The 16,061-nt window shown below is 40.8% G+C and overlaps 1 protein-coding gene across 1 annotated transcript in view; it reads right to left on the bottom strand.

Annotated features, from left to right (window-relative positions):
* The window catches only part of iqsec3a (IQ motif and Sec7 domain ArfGEF 3a), a 91,187-nt gene that overhangs the window by 25,991 nt on the left and 49,135 nt on the right, over positions 1-16,061 (bottom strand). The window contains exon 4 of the mRNA XM_070853506.1: positions 7,006-8,312. Within this exon, the coding sequence (XP_070709607.1) occupies positions 7,006-8,312 (1,307 nt within the window). The remainder of the gene's footprint in view (positions 1-7,005; positions 8,313-16,061) is intronic.

The raw sequence follows: 16,061 nt of genomic DNA, 5'->3' as shown, positions 1-16,061 counted from the left end.
AGACCAATCAGAATCGAGACTTCTACAAAGCTGTGTAACAATGGTTAATAACTAGTTTTTGTATTTTATTCTTTTATTTGAGGACTCATCTGTATGTTTACTGCATTGTAAATGCATATATGTATATGTTGTCTTCAGCCTTTATCTGAAGTGTGTTTAGCTCCTTGCATAGCTGATCGACTGACATATGAGGGCATATGAGGCCATTCAGCAAGCTAAAGCATAACCATTAGCAGGACCCTTTAGAGCTCACATGGGATTACATGTGTCTATGTGTGAATTGTATAATTGGAGCTCTGTGTACCTGGATAACGGGGTGTACTTTCATGCTCACATCCTCAGAAAATTGTCTAAACATCTCAATGGTTTTCATGAATCATTGTTTTTGAAAATCATCTCCTTTCCGATGATCCTTTCATAAGTCATACATTTTCAGCTGACTGCATGGCAGAAGTTACTTATGTATGAACAAGGGAGTAATATCATAACTATTTATAACCCTATTAGACACAGAGGATAGTTGCTCTAGGGAGGCCGCTGCTATCCCTCTGCAGTCTCTATACAGTGTTTAAACCACAGTCTTTACATAACAGAGCAGTGTGTGTGTGTGTGTGTGTGTGTGTGTGTACCACAGCTAATGGGTTTAGTAAGGCGAGGGCGGGACAGAGGGGAGGGGAGAGGGGAGGATAAAGGGCAGGATAGAAAGAGGAGGCTGGAAGAAGACCAGACAGAGCAGATGTGCGGCAATGGGAATGTGAGGACAGAGAGGGAGGACTGCATGAAAGCATCTGCTGTGACAGCCTCAGCACACTCTCAGCTTCTTGCTCACCCTCTCAGCTGAAGGTAATGTCTCGCCAAATGAATTTGGCAGATATCACTCATTTGATGTTTGCCCAACAACAGATGGATCACACATGGTGATTATTATTCGCAAACAGAAGTGGATGGAGGGATGAAGACGGGGAAAGGAAAGGGAGGAAATGATGCGGGAGATGAACGATAAATTTATGTGAGTGGTGCAGAACAAGACTGTCCACATCAGACAATCACAAGTGTGGGTTGAAGACAGAAAAATGGTTTGTTACGAGGTTCAAGTGTGAAAGGAGAACAGGAGTACAACTCACAGACGTGCATGCACACAAAACAGGGGAGGGAGTGCAAGAGACTGAGCCAAACAGGACTAACATGTCATGCTAACATGACAACTTGCAAATAAACTGCTACATGCCCGGACAGTTTTGTCCCTCACACACACACACACACACACACTCTGTTTTTCCACCTTGGACTCATCAATAAATATTTCCCTCACTACCTTATCCACTTTTACAGTACTGGCCCTCTATTTTCGATCTATTTCAGTTGTGCACAGTGTTCTGTGTTTTATGGCCTTTACAAGCGTTTAACTGTCAGCACTGCATGTTGCCTATTTCTCCAGATGCACACATTTCTTTTTTCATTACTAACCAGTTATAGATTGATGGCCGGTTAGCGCCGGTGCTGAGTGGGAACATAATCGTGCGGTGTGACTATAAATGCTTTAAAAGCCTGAATCATTACACCGATGTTCACTTGCTGTTGTAAAACGCTGATCTTGTCCATCAACTACGCTTTTGCTGAAAATGAAAGAATACATGGCTGCTTTTCTCTTCCTTAGGTTAGCATTTTTTGTGTTTTAGAGCAGCGGTTTCCAGCCTCTCTTGTCCAATGTGCATCCAGGGCCCTGTCAGATGAACCTCTACATCAACACATCATGTTCCAAATGTGTTTGTTTGAATTTTGAAGATGTTCTTTAACACTTAATTATTTTAAAGATGGATGTTGATACAATAACATTCTCGTAAAATTTCTTTTGTTATTGCTTAGGTGCAAATCAGCATTTGGACTTCTACTACTGGCAGGAGCTAAACATTTCCATTAGTTACCCATAACTTTTATCTATTAACTATTTTTGTTACCATTTATGATAACTTATTTGAACTATTTAGCCATTACTTTTGGCTATTTCACCATTGATCCTATACTTTGTTAACTATTTCAAATTTTAAATCAGTTTAACTATGAAGTTCAACCATTTCTCCATTACTTTGAAATTTCTCAATACATTTAACAAACTAAACAGTTTTTCCAATACCCGGCTAACTAGATCTTTGTTTGTGCCGCCTGTCAGCAGCAGAAGAGACATCAGAAATGCCTCCTCAGTTTGCCATCTGGATTTCAGAGTTTGTAATTATGTGGTGGGTCATTTAGCACCGAGGGCAGAATGTTAATACAGGCAATGTTTGTGTATGCACAAACCATACATACACTGAGTTTTTTTTAGAGCTCCCTCCTCCTTTATCCTTTAGAGGTTATCTCTCTCAAGGCAAAGCAGGCAGGCTTTTGCTGATCCACTGTGTTAATTAGCCCCCCTTGACATACGTATGTATTCAGATCTGTCTTTCTCTCTCTCCCACTCTCTTCACACACTTACACCATCACTTATACATTTCTTATGCAACCTTTTCTTTAATTCATACAGCTCTGACGGCGCTCCAATCAATGCTTTCACTACACTAGAATGCGTGAGGGAGAAAAGTGAATTAAGGATATGTCGAACCCAGTAGTATGAAATGGAAAAGTCATGCATACAAAAAGAGAAATCTGTCATTAATGTCACACCTGCTCACGTCCTCCCTTCTCTCCCTGTCCGTTCCCTGCTGAGGGTTTGCTAGCAGCTCCCTTGTGTGGTGGCGGTGTCCTTGACACACTCTTCCCTCACCATAATGGAGTCATTGTCATTCCATCCACACTCAAGGTGGAAACTTTATCAAGTGGCCCCTCCACCACCACCTTTTTGTGTCTATCTCACTCTCTCTCTCTTGCTTTTGCACTCTATTCCTATCACTGACTGTTCTATCTTTTTATTCTTGCACAGGCTGGTGTATACACACACACACACACACACACACCTGAAACTTTCCCTCTCTTTAATTTACTTTCTGCCCTGCCCTTCTAACTTCTCCTGCTAAAGCAGTGAATCGGCCACCTGCTGCAAGACAAACACACCCTCTCACACATTACATTACCTAACTGTGTGTATATGTGAATGCTTTTTTATCCGCATGATCAAGCAATACCCAAGTTTTAGCCAAAAGCAAACAGCCCTGTTTAAGATGCAAAGGATACAACAGCCCAGGTATTAGAGGGAGGATATGAACTGGTGGAACTAATAAGCCTCAAGCTTGATTGCCCTCTCTCTCTCCCTTTTTATTTTTTTCTTTCCCTTCCTCAATCTCTCTCTTCCCTCATAGCCAATTTATTAAGTCAGCTTATCTTTTAAGGTGTTTGATCGGGCGAATGAGACGAGGGGAGTGCATATAGACAGGGGAAGACCATGAAACTTGTCGTTTTTATGAAAATGGACCTATCGAGTCACAGAAGCTTGTAATCAAACTGCTAGCTTTCGTTAAACAGCGTTACAAATGTGTACACTTTCCCTCTATAGGCATGTCATTTTAAAAGAAAACTGATGAGTGTTTCAAAGAAAATCTGGTCAAACAGATAATGCGGCAGCCAATCCTTCTCTGCCACTCCAGCTGCCATTCAGACTGACTTCATCACAGTGGGCATGTTTGAAAAACTAATTGTACAGAGAAAAATAAATACGGAGTCCAATATATAACTGTCAGGGACTTTGTAGGTAGACTTGCTAAGTCTGACTATTAAGTCAGACTAAGATTTCATTAAAGTAGTGCAATACTATGCAATTCCTCTGCATGGGAAGTAGCATGGGGCAGAAACAGACAGGCTACTTTAGAAATAATGTGCAGAGAGTGTGATACCCTGGATTAGTTACTCTTTTGCACTTTATATCTAATAACTATTTTAATAATTCAATGTTTAGGTGTAGTTTAAAACAAGAGATTAAATCCTGACCTGAACTTGAACCTGATTTAGTTGCCAAACCATGTATCTGTTTCTATCATCTATCTATCCTTTAAGTACTTTAACTCTAGTTTCTAGCTGTTTAGCTGTTCACAAACTTTGATATTCTCTGAATTAAATGGCAAAGTAAGTATATTTTTGAGGTTAGGGAAACATCAAGATTTGGGTGAGTATTTTGTTAAGGTTAGGGGATCTTTGTTGTCATGGTTACAATAACGTGGTTACAAACACGTGGTTAAGGCTTTCAGAAGATCTTCCTGACCTCTTTTGCTCCCCTCATAATTATCATAGGGTCAGAGGAATTACTCACTTCCATGTAAACAATGGCTGCAATAGTCTCCTAATATATAATTGACAATGCTCAAAAACACACTGTGCACCTTGTAAATTTCTAGTAGTATAGTTAAATGATTGCTGCACATCATTTAACTGGCTGAATTCAACTAAAAAAATACTCAACTCTGTGAGGAAAATAGCTATTCAAGATATTAACAGGGACGCTTCAATTATCCACTGTACTACAATACACCTTTCAGTCCTGCACCCATAACATGGGTGCAGGACTGTTTTTGTACACATGGGAATAAATCTTATACTTGAATCTATACTTAATCTTGCACTTTTTTCTTTATGCTCTTCTGGGAATTTACTAAACAGATCTGTTGATACCTGATGTTATATTATTATTATGTTTTATTTTTGCGATTTCTATATAATCCACCTCCCTCCTTTCCTTTTAAAACTTGATTAATATACCATAATCAAATTTACTTGACAACTTCACAGCTCTCTTTTAGGCCTTTTAATGAGACTTTCTTTTCTTTTCCTATTTTGTTCATTTCCCCTGTTAATTATTCCCTCCGCATCTTCCATCCAGTTACTGCAGAACTCGCTGCTTCTCTTCTTGTTTCCAGTGTCACGCTCCAGCATTGAGTCAAAGTTAATCGGCTTTATTGTGCACTTCTACTGCACTGCAGAGCTTGGCACTGAACAAAACGATAATGTTTATGAGCTCCAATTTTCTAAATTTGGATGAGGTGGCTTAATTGGGGCAATATCGTTACAAAATCTTGTAGTGGTTTTGTACCCATGGGAACACAGTGTATTTTGCTTAACTGCAAGATATTTTGGAAAGCAAGGAGAGCTTCTACTAAAATGTTTGAGGTGGTAAGGACAAGAAAAAAAACACTTGGATTGAAATGTTAACAAATTTTTCATTCCAGTTCCCAAGGTGGCGGTTCACACAATGCTGAAGGAACTTTTAATTACATTCACAACTCACAGCAGAATGACTAATGAGAATTTTAGGCTTTATGGATCGTTGCCATTTTTTTTTTTTTAAATTCCTCCCTCCTGCATTCCAACTAATTGTACCCTGCTACTCCATCAGTCGTTGAGCTCAACTTGTAATATATGCAAGTGCGTCCAGTTTATTTCTTTGAATACATGGGGTGTTTAGGTCCTTCAGGGTATGCTCTGGGTGAGAAGCTAATAGAGCATATGGTAAATCTCCCTATTAAGAGATTCCTTCCAAGTGTGCTGTTGGCTGCTTAGCACATTTCAAATTTTCAGGAGTTGTGTGGTTACAAACATTTCTAAAAGGAGAATTCAAACTGTTTTGAGGGGTAAACCACATCAGATTTCACTCCTGAAATCAACGATAAAATATATTTATGAGATGCATTATGCAGGTTTTTTCAGTGCTTCTCTGAATATGTAATTCTTTTAAATTATAATAACTAGCTGAAGGTCATAATTCACCAAGCTTTCAATTTTCTACAACAAAACTAAGTGAGTCTGACACACATCTCACCAAAGATTCAGTGTTTCTCTCAACAAATCAACACACCAGATTCAGTCAGTGCGGCCCCATGCACTGTTATCACCATGGCAACACCTTTTCTTCCTATCTCTCGCTGCCATAAAACCACGTTGCACCTTTGCACCTGCGTGGAGTGCGTCTTGGGAAAGGTCTTATCTGGTTTTGACTTTGTCACTCTTCACCAGGCAGCAAGGGGAACTGAATTCACAATGAGTGAAAAGCGACATCCAAGCAAACACAAACAAGCTTTTCATGACAGACATGTTTTTCTTCTGCTGACAATTTGTGAAGCCGCAGAGGAAGATGTGATGGGTGTTGGGTAGTGGTAGGAATACTAGAATTACCCAAAACAGGTTTTATGCCTGGGTTCTTGCCATGAAAGATGCACTTTAAAACTGGCACATCATACCTGACACAAATGTCAGAAACTATATCATCAAGTCAGCTGGAAACATTTAAAGGCCACCTGGAGACTGTTTTCAACCAAGTCATGAGGCCAATGTTAGCTAGCTAGCTAAAGCTGTTCTACCAGCAACAGTTGACAGATGTCAGCCGATGTTCAGCCTGCAAAGCTAGAAAAGAGAAGCCTAATTTTGTCTACCTCACCAATCAGCGATCCATTGTTTCAAAAATTACAATAAAATAATTGTGTGGTAAATCTGCCGCTCTCATCATTGTTAACTGCATACCTGGAGCCTGTCAGTTCCATCATGTCTGGCCACCATGTCTATAATGCTATCACTTTATCTAATCTCAACTAGGTACACCACATTTCCCTGATTTTAATTCTTTCCTCTTACAATTCTATCTCTCCACACTTCTCTGTTTCAATAATCCACCCTCTCTTTTTATCCTTGTCTCATTTGCCTCTCTGAGAATAGAGAAGCACCTCAGATCTAATGAATCTGACACCTTACAAGAAGAACAATCATATTACTGGACCATGATTAGCATTATACCAACCTTGTAGTTCTTCTTTTTCAATGATTGCCAATGTCATGAAATTCCCTGACTGGACATTAACATCTGATCATATGTGCTTGAGTGTGTGTATGAGCACGATAGGAGTAGCTCTACCCCTCTAAAAGATACTTAAGAAAAATAATTCACCAGAAAAAAAGGATTGTTTCTCTGCAGTTAATCATGGCTAACCGACCAGCAATGATTCAGAAGTTATAATACAAAAGCTCAATGGGATTTTAACGTCTAATTAGAATCATCACACATAAAAGAATGAAAATGTAGAAGCTACTCACACATTGAAGAGGTTGAGGCCAATGCGGTAGAGGCGTTTTCGCATGACGTCAGTTGACAGTGTGGGTGATTTACAGCTGGCGGGGTTCTCACAGTGGTAGCGTGGCAGACTGAGGATCATGGCCTGCAGTGCTTCCTTGGACGAGGCTTCGGATGTTGAGCGTGCCTCAGTTGATGTGCTACTGCTACTCATCTGCTCTGAGCTGTTGTCTGCTGTTTCTGAGCCACATCTCTTCACCTCCAAGGGTTCTACCGCGGGCAAGCTCCCCAGCAGTACAGCCTCCTGTGGTGGAGGGGCATGAATGGGTTCCATGGGCGGTGGCGCCAACACCACTGTCTCCTCTGGGCTTTGAGGGGCAGCCATCTTGTCCAGAGGGGTTAGGGGAGGTTGCACATCCTCCCCAAGCTCTTCTTCACTTGGAGGAGGAGCAGGGAATTCAACATCCTGCTCCTCTCCTTCTACCTCTGATTCTGGAGGGGGTGGGGGTTCTTGTGGGGGCGGTGGGGGGTCTATGGGTTCAGCTGGGACCTCTGCAGGAGGAGGAGAGGGTTCTTGTAAGGGGCCAGGAGCAACAACGGTTGGAGTTGAGTTTGTTGATGCGGAAGATGTCGTGAAAGTGGTGGAAGGTCCTTGTTGGGCGCAGCTGCCGAGGGTGACAGAAGCAGATGATTCCATAACTGAGGATGAAACGCGGAAGTTCTGGCTGTCGATCTGCACTGTCACATCTCGGAATGCCATCATCAGCTTACTTGCACTTCTCGACAGGTCACTTGGGTCCACCGGGCCTTGAGGAATCGTTGACACTCCTACACCACCTCCTTCTCCTTCTCCTCCACCTCTACCTCCACCTCCTACTCCTACTCCTCCTCCTCCTGCTGCTGCTGCACTGAATGAGTCGGCACTGAACTGATAAGTGCTGCCCTCTTGCAGTGAGCACATGGTCTTCAGGCTCCAGTTACTGAGTGCATCATCTATGGACTTTGCCAGTGACTGGACCTGTTCAGTGAATGAGTCTTCCAGGTCGGTCAGGGTGCCACCAACTGTGGCAGGCAGAGACGGTGAGCGCACCAATGGGATGCCTGCCAAGTTGCAGCCTTCTGCCAGGGCCCGCTCAGCAGACAAACCTTCCGTGTTTTGCACACGGACCTTGCGCAAGGAGATGCGTCGAGGAAGACGACTCTCCAGCAGCGAATTGCGGATCTTCTCGAAGTTCTTGCTGAGCTGGTACTGGCGGAAGGCAGTCTGGATCTTGCAGGCAGCACGGCGGGAGATGAGGTGGCCACCGTATTTGTGCTCTAACATTTCGATCTAAAAATAGAAGAAAGGATACAAGAAAAAGATGAATTTCTGTTGTATTTTGGAATTTACAGGACAAAGACGACAGCCTATAACCCATGAGGACAATAACCAGAACTGTCAAAGCATATATGACAGTCATGGCTGCATAATGATTAGAAATTGTACAATAGACACAAGACACACATGGATAGAAAAAACGCCGACAAGTTCAAAGAGGGATCTTCACCTGTCACTCCATAATACCTTTTATCAAGGATGCTTAAATCTGCGAGAAGGGAGCATGCATGCCAGTCACTACCAGTGTGTATTTCCTGTTTTATTTTGGCATTCAACTTCTCCGTCTCATTTCAGGACCCTTGACTTCCTGCCCTTGTGTGTTTCCCGCTCCTGTGATTGTCTGCCCCACCTTTATTGTTTCCACCTGTGCTCCCCTCCCTGGTGTATATACAGTCTGCGTTTACCCCTGTCCTGTGCCAGATTGTCTTGTGCCTTGTGTCGAGCTGTGGTGCCGTGTCTTTGTTGTTCTGATACAACAATAAACTGCACCTTTTTACCATGTGTTTGCCTCGCGTTGAGCATTTGAGTCCGTCTTCTTGGGTGCGCTTCTGGTCGCAACATTTAAGCATTTTTAATATTCTCTTTCCTGTTGCTGTGGTGCATGACAGATGAATATAGTATACCAATTGAAATGGCATGGTTGTGGTGGGAAAATAAAAATAAATTAAAATCCCTGGAGATGAAAAGGGTTGTGAAGTCCAATTTTGTAGTAGGCAAAATTCAAATATTAAAGAACTTCAAATTCAAATAATAATACCCTCAGAAAGCCACAGCTTGAAAGAGAGAACACAGTAAAGGCTGACTAATGGCATTTGGACAAACTGTTCATTTCCTCAGCAAATAGAACTCATAATCTCTGCGAATTCCATAGAGAGGTCCTCCACGCAACTTTAAATTGTCTGCAACTGAACAAGCCATTAATCTTGCCTGTGAAAAATTGCTCAAATGCTGTGGGAAATAGATAGAGATGTAATATAGCCATCCTCATCTGGCAGCAGCTCAAACCCTAGATGAGAACTCTTTGAGTTTCCCAGAACAATCAGGGTGTGGGTATCTTTGGAAGTGCCCAGAAAGAGCCCTTATCTTTTTGAGTCACTCTGAAGTCTTTTTCATTCAGACTACATCAGTGAAAATAATTCTGTTTCTGTTCTAACTCATCAAGGGCACGAGTATGGAGGAGGATTTAGCTTTGAAAGAATAACAGTGTCACATTCTGTCATTTGACAAATATAAAAAAATGTACACGTTAAAGTAATAAATAAGCCACATAGAAAGTGCACATTAAAAATAGAATGGCGTTTAATTCTAGGAAATAGAATCTTTGCCGTTTCCCCTTTTCTTTGGGAGCGTTTTGTATCGGGGTGATGCAGACATGCGGATTAGTCTGGTCAGAGTAAAATATCCTTCCTGTAAATTGAAATGCAATTGAAGGAATTGTGGCCACGAAGGGTCAAAATGTGACTTTCAGCCGCTAATCTCCATTCACTTTAGTCCTGGACAAAGTCAACCAACCACCTTGTACAGTCTCCTGATCGACTATAATGTCTGGAGGGTTTGCAGTTTGTGATAAGTGGTTAGTTCAACGAGATGCAGCCTCTGCTGTTGTCACTGGAGGAAGGGGATCACATACAAAGCTCTTTAGAAAAGTGGAATGACACTGAAAATCTTATCTTCTCCATTTACATTTCACTGCAGAGCCTCTGCGAACAAAGTGAGACGGACTGAGAATATTAAGGTGGATTCTGAATAGGATGCTGGTTTGGAGCTCTACTGTATCTGCTGATGGCGACTTCTCATTAGCTGTCAACTCTTGCAGACTGGTCGAACTCCACCTGAATATTCATCACTTTTTAATCTGGATTGTTCTGTGACTGCGCTGTGTGCACTCTTGAAATAACAAGGTTAGCCTTATCGCCATGCCTGCGTTCCAAAATAGATCTTATAGTTTGTTTGTTTTTTGAGGTAATATGATTGACCTCATTACTCAGAAAGGTGTCCCTCATCAAAACAAATTCTCCAGCGAGTTCCACTGCAGAGGTGCCCTTGAGTGTGAGAAGGGACCATCAGTGTGGCTGCATTTGATTAAATGTGGCAGTCAAGTTTGTTTGTTTTTGCCTTCTGCTAAGCCGGGTCGGGGATGATGAATAAAGCATTTGGGTCACGTTGCTTTCTTTATCAGTGTGTATCTGATACAATTTTGCTATTCAGATGGAAGTACAGCCGCCAGGATGAGCTGGGACATAGTGGATGGAGGATGGAAGCATGAAAGACAACGAAGTACAAGAAGTAGACAGGGTTTGATGCCAGTCTAGCAAGGATTGTGTTGGACTAGAGATGTGCCGTAATACTGGTATTAGTACAGTGGTCAAATATATTGATAGCGACAATTCCTCAAACAAGTGTTATCACCATCATTACTGTAATTATCAATGTTTTCAGAGGGCATCAGGAACAAAGCCACACTTGTGCCTTAGCAGTTTTTATTTTGATTAACCAAAAGGAAGCTGGTGTTCTATTAGTTAAACAGAGGCGGAAAAACAACATGACCACAGAACCAGGCTTATTGCTGAGCATGTAGTGTGCAGTGGGTTCTTAAAGTTTTTCCGCTGAAAACAGCTGCCTGCTGAGGCTGAAAACAACACTATGAAAGACTGAACCAAAACAGTGAAGTTGCAGGCTGGGCAGCTAAACAATGATCTCTTGTAACGAGTTTCAGCTCACTGTTTTGCTGCCCAGCCTGCAACTTTACTGCTCTGTAAAGCAGAAGGGAGCTACAGACTTGGGTGATAGACAGTAGCCTCATCACTACAAGTGAACCTTTTCACATTGTTTCCTTCTTTAAAAGAGGGGTGAGCTGAATCATAAACTTTGGCTTGAGAAACCAAAAGATTCTGCACACTAAAATTCAACAAATGAATTTCACCAGGGCAGCAGGTGGTGTGGTAGTTAGCACTGTCACCTCACAGCAAGGAATGAGCCTGCCGGTCAGTTGGGGCCTTTCATGATGGTTGTGTTAATAACATTTACAATCATATTTATGGGCACAATAATGGTAGCATGAATATTTAATACCAACTCATCCCTAGTTGGGACTTGACCACTGTACAGAGAGCAGAGGTGTGGACTCGAGTCACATGACTTGGACTCGAGTCAGACTCGAGTCATGAATTTGATGACTTTAAACTCGACTTGACAAAATGTAAAGAGACTTGCAACTCGACTTGGACTTTAACATCAGTAACTCGTGACTTCACTTGGACTTGACCCTTTTGACTTGAAAAGACTTGCTACTTTCCACACACACACACACACACATATATACACCATAAAGTCATTGCAGTTTTTCAGAAGTGATAATTCAGATAATTTTTTAGGGACTGAGGAATTTATTTTTTAAGTGATGACAAAACGTTAAGGCTAGATTTAAGTTAAGTAAAGTAAAAGGGCCTGTCTAGTTGAAGGTGAAAACTGTTTTGCAATATGATGTGAGATCAATACAATACAGGACAGAAACTGCTGTGCAACTAGTTATAGTGCAGTATGCTATGGAAATACAATGTCAGCACTTTTTGTGCAAATTACATTTGCATTTGTTTCTTTCAAATGTGTTTGAACAATGTTCTTGCTAAAAAAAGGTTTGAATAAATACAGATGTTGTAGCTTACATGATCTGTGTAAATATTATTTCTCTGTTGTTAAAATGACTCGAAAGGACTTGAAACTCAAATGGTAGGACTTGGGACTTGACTTGAGACTTGTCGGTCTTGACTTGGGGCTTGACTCGGGACTTGCCTGTCCTGACTCAGGACTTGACTTGGGACTCGAGGGCAAAGACTAGAGACTTACTTGTGACTTGCAAAACAATGACTTGGTCCCACCTCTGACAGAGAGCTTATCATCTGCACAAGATGTAAAAAAACCCATAAAGAAACAGCAACAAGATGGATGAACGGAGCGCTCAAGAAACAAGAAAATAAGTGGCTCAGGTTATTGAGGCGAAGGTAAGACGTAGAAAGAGGTGGTGAGACAGATGACCGCGCCAAGAGTGGCACTGCTGAAAATCCCCCCCATTAGCTGTCTGTCAGTTCTACCTCTGATCACTTCACTACGCGCTGATGGAGAGAGATTATTCCGGAGACGCAGAGGATTGAGGGAACAGTGATGGCACTGCTCTGCTCCACCAGGGCCTCTAAATCAATTTTGACGGGCAGATCCGCAGCATGCTGACCTCGTGTTGCCCTTTGAATGAGGGGGAAAAGGTGGACGACAAAAAAACAGTGCAAAGTGGTACAACACTGCAGTATGCCGGTCTACGTATATCTGGAACTGACAAGTTTCCACTGAGAGGAAGAGATGTAATTCTTCTATAAAGGGTGAATAAAAGTGAATAAAAAGGATATGTGAATATTTAAAGTCAATAACATAGAAGGAGCATTAATTTGTAACACTTTGAAGTCGTGAGCATAAGTGCTGAGTAATTTTAAATGTATTCGAGTTGCAGGAGAAATGGCTGATTTTCAGCATCAGATAGTGATGGTGAAAGACTTGGCTTGATATATGGGACTTTCTCTGTCTATATATGAAATATTAATGCTTTGGAAAGGCAATGTGTTTTAGTGTGGAAATGTTTGTACCTAAAATGGAAATGTGTCTCAAAACTAAAGGTCAACCTAAAGTACAACACACAGCATGTTTTTTTTAAGTGATTTTGAGAAGCAGATTTTGTTATTTAGAGTCATGTGTCATGGTTTTTATGGCCCCCTCTTCTTTTGGAGTATCATAAGATAACCTGGCATTACACTGCATGTCTGTCATATTCTGCTTAGCAATGTTAAAGCTGCGCACATTTTACACACATTTTACTTCAATTTTACAGGGTGTTAGAGCAGAAGGTATTAGGTAAGTTAGCAGATTCCCCCAGAATTCAGTCTTTGTTATTGGTCTTCTCATCTAACTCTCAGTAAGAAAACCAAGCACATTTAAATGACGCACAGCTCTTTTAAAAGATAAATCATTACTAGAGGAACACAACTTCTTGGCATAATGAGCCATTTAAAAAAAAATGGCTGAAAAAATCTCACAAAACTGAAACTTTTGTTTTGTTGGTTGTTTTTCTTCTCTTGTGAAATGTTGATGTTTTAGAGGTGCATGGTCTTTACAGGATTGCAACAATATGATTGTTATGATTATGATTATCTCTATCAACTGTCCTAGAATACCAGTCATAATAACATCAAATACAGCCCTCTCTAATAATTTTAGATTTTTTGAAAAATCAATCAGTACCAGACATCATGAGTTTCGCCCTTAAGCATGTAAGAAAAGACTGATGAGCATAAGTAAAACAGCAGATTATCAGATGCTGCAGAAATAAGAGAGAAAATGCAAAGCCGCGATTATTAGCTTTCATGCTCATGCACGCTGTCTTACAGCACAGAAACATCTGCATGATTAATGAGATGATTATATAACCGCAAAACTGGGACACAACTAATGCTGACTGTATTACAAAATGAGGATGACAATGAAAGACTTGATGTCATCAGAGGACGGTGATCCGTTAAGATAATTCATCCTTGACAATCCTTGAAGTCAGTTACAGGAAAAGGTCAGCAGTTACTAAGAGAAAATTCTGACTAAACAACAGGAAATAATGGGGTTATATTGTACTATATATTGAAATAAAAGGGATCTATTGACTCCTTTCAGTCACACAAAAGAACTATGATCTTGTTAGAGTGGCAAAAAACTATAACATGATGATTTTCACTGTTCTCAGCAGCGACCTTATCAAACAATGTCATCACATTTTCTGATCCTTGTCCTACTAAATATATTAGACTTCTTGATGATCTGAGCTCTCATCTTGCCCTTGTTTGATATTTCTTGAATGTCACTTGCAAATTTAAGCCACCGAATTTAGTTTTTCACTGTTGAATGTTTCACTTATATAGATGACTGCCTTTCTGACTCATGGGCACCACAATTAGTCAAACAGAGATTAGCAGCAATTAAAGAGCAGGAGCAGTCATTTAAAGTCAGATCTTATCACTTATCACTTCATCACGCTGTAAAACTGCAAAAAAGGCTGAAGCTGCATTACTTACTTTTCCAGTATCTCTCTACTTGATGAACAACTTTTTAGTTAATTTGTCAGAGCTAAATAAACAGCCAAAGCCATAGGAATACAACACTGTCTTTTCTCTGAGAGGAGTTCAAATAAACTCAGAACAATTGAAAGAGTGGACGGCAATTGAGTCTGAGCAACACTGGGTCACTTAAAATTATCTAAAAGGAATTCAAATTGTTGTATGGTATTGTAAGATGACATTATCTTTCGTTAAGGCTTGAGCTTTGCGGCGGATTAAGTGTAGGTTGTATGAGGAAAAGTAGATGTAGCTTCTGGGTATGAAAAGTGAAGCCAATGCAGAAGTGCCTAAAACGGTCAGCAGGGGACGACTCCACTAGCTCAAAAAAGAAGTCTGATTGTATGGAAGCCTATGAGAAAATGACCCTACTTCTCAGTAAACACTTGAACCAATGAGTTTACTGTATCAACCCCGAGTTTCATGTCTTCTTCAATACAGCATGATGTTCATTTTGTACAATATTGTTGCATTTAGAGTAAAATAAACAATAAAACAGATCTACCTGTTCGCTCTCCAAAAACGAAACGCCATTGCAACGGAGAAAATGCCAAACTCAAGCGTTGAAAAAGGCTGCCCACAAACCAATGGGTGACATCACGGTGGATACATCCACTTCTTATAACAATCTATGTGATTAAAGAGCTACCAACTTTTGTTTTTTCCTCCTCATTTGCTCCTGCTGCAAGGCAGAGCCAACATATTGCCTTTTTTGTTAAGTCTGAAATATATATCAACTCCTGGACACCATTGTTGTACTAAAACTGTCCCCTTTTTTCTTTCATACCTTATGATAATTTATGAAGACTGTATTTTTTTTTTCATGTTGCACCAAACTATGATTCTTGTATTCTACAAGGAAATTTTACTTGTTTGTTCATGTTGATGAAAAAGAAGCAAAAAGCATTTTACCACGAAGAATTAAAATCTGACATCCTAAATTTGAAACTGTATGAAAAAATACACAAAAAAGTTGAATTGGAGGTTGAACGCTCAAGTTGAAGAGAGTTAACGCTAAAATGCTTTGTCATGAGGTTCTTCCCCAGCAATCAAGGTATCTCCGCACAGATCCAATTACACTGACATTGATCTCTAGATGCATCAAGCCCGTGCACCCCCAACTGTACAGACAGAAGATCAATCTAGCTGATTGCGTATCTCCAGCATTGTTGACAGGGATAGCGGAAGAGGGAGAGGGGGGGGGGCTTTCAGATGTGAGATTAAAAGTGTGAGAATGGAGGTGAAAGGGAGACACGGGTTAGGAGCTGAGTTCAAAAGAACCCTTAGTCTCGAATGGGGAAGCAATGAATGAGGAAATGAAGTCCAATCGGAGTGAAAATTGAGCTGACAGAGAGTGAAATAAAGCAACCACATCACTCAAATACATTAGTTTCAGTGGCAAGTCGTTTGGAAGATGGATTTTAGTAAACATCCACCAGAACGCTTCGGTAGCTCATCTTGCAGTTTTCTTCTTGTTCACTGAATTTAAACAAATATTGACGCTGAAGGACACAATTCAAAAGACTCTGAGAGAATCACCACTGAATACATTTAT

Source organism: Pempheris klunzingeri, chromosome 22 (assembly GCF_042242105.1).
Source record: "Pempheris klunzingeri isolate RE-2024b chromosome 22, fPemKlu1.hap1, whole genome shotgun sequence".
Classification (NCBI taxonomy): domain Eukaryota; kingdom Metazoa; phylum Chordata; class Actinopteri; order Acropomatiformes; family Pempheridae; genus Pempheris; species Pempheris klunzingeri.
The sequence above is the reverse complement of the archived record's forward strand: the minus strand, read 5'-3'. Positions and strand labels throughout refer to the sequence as shown.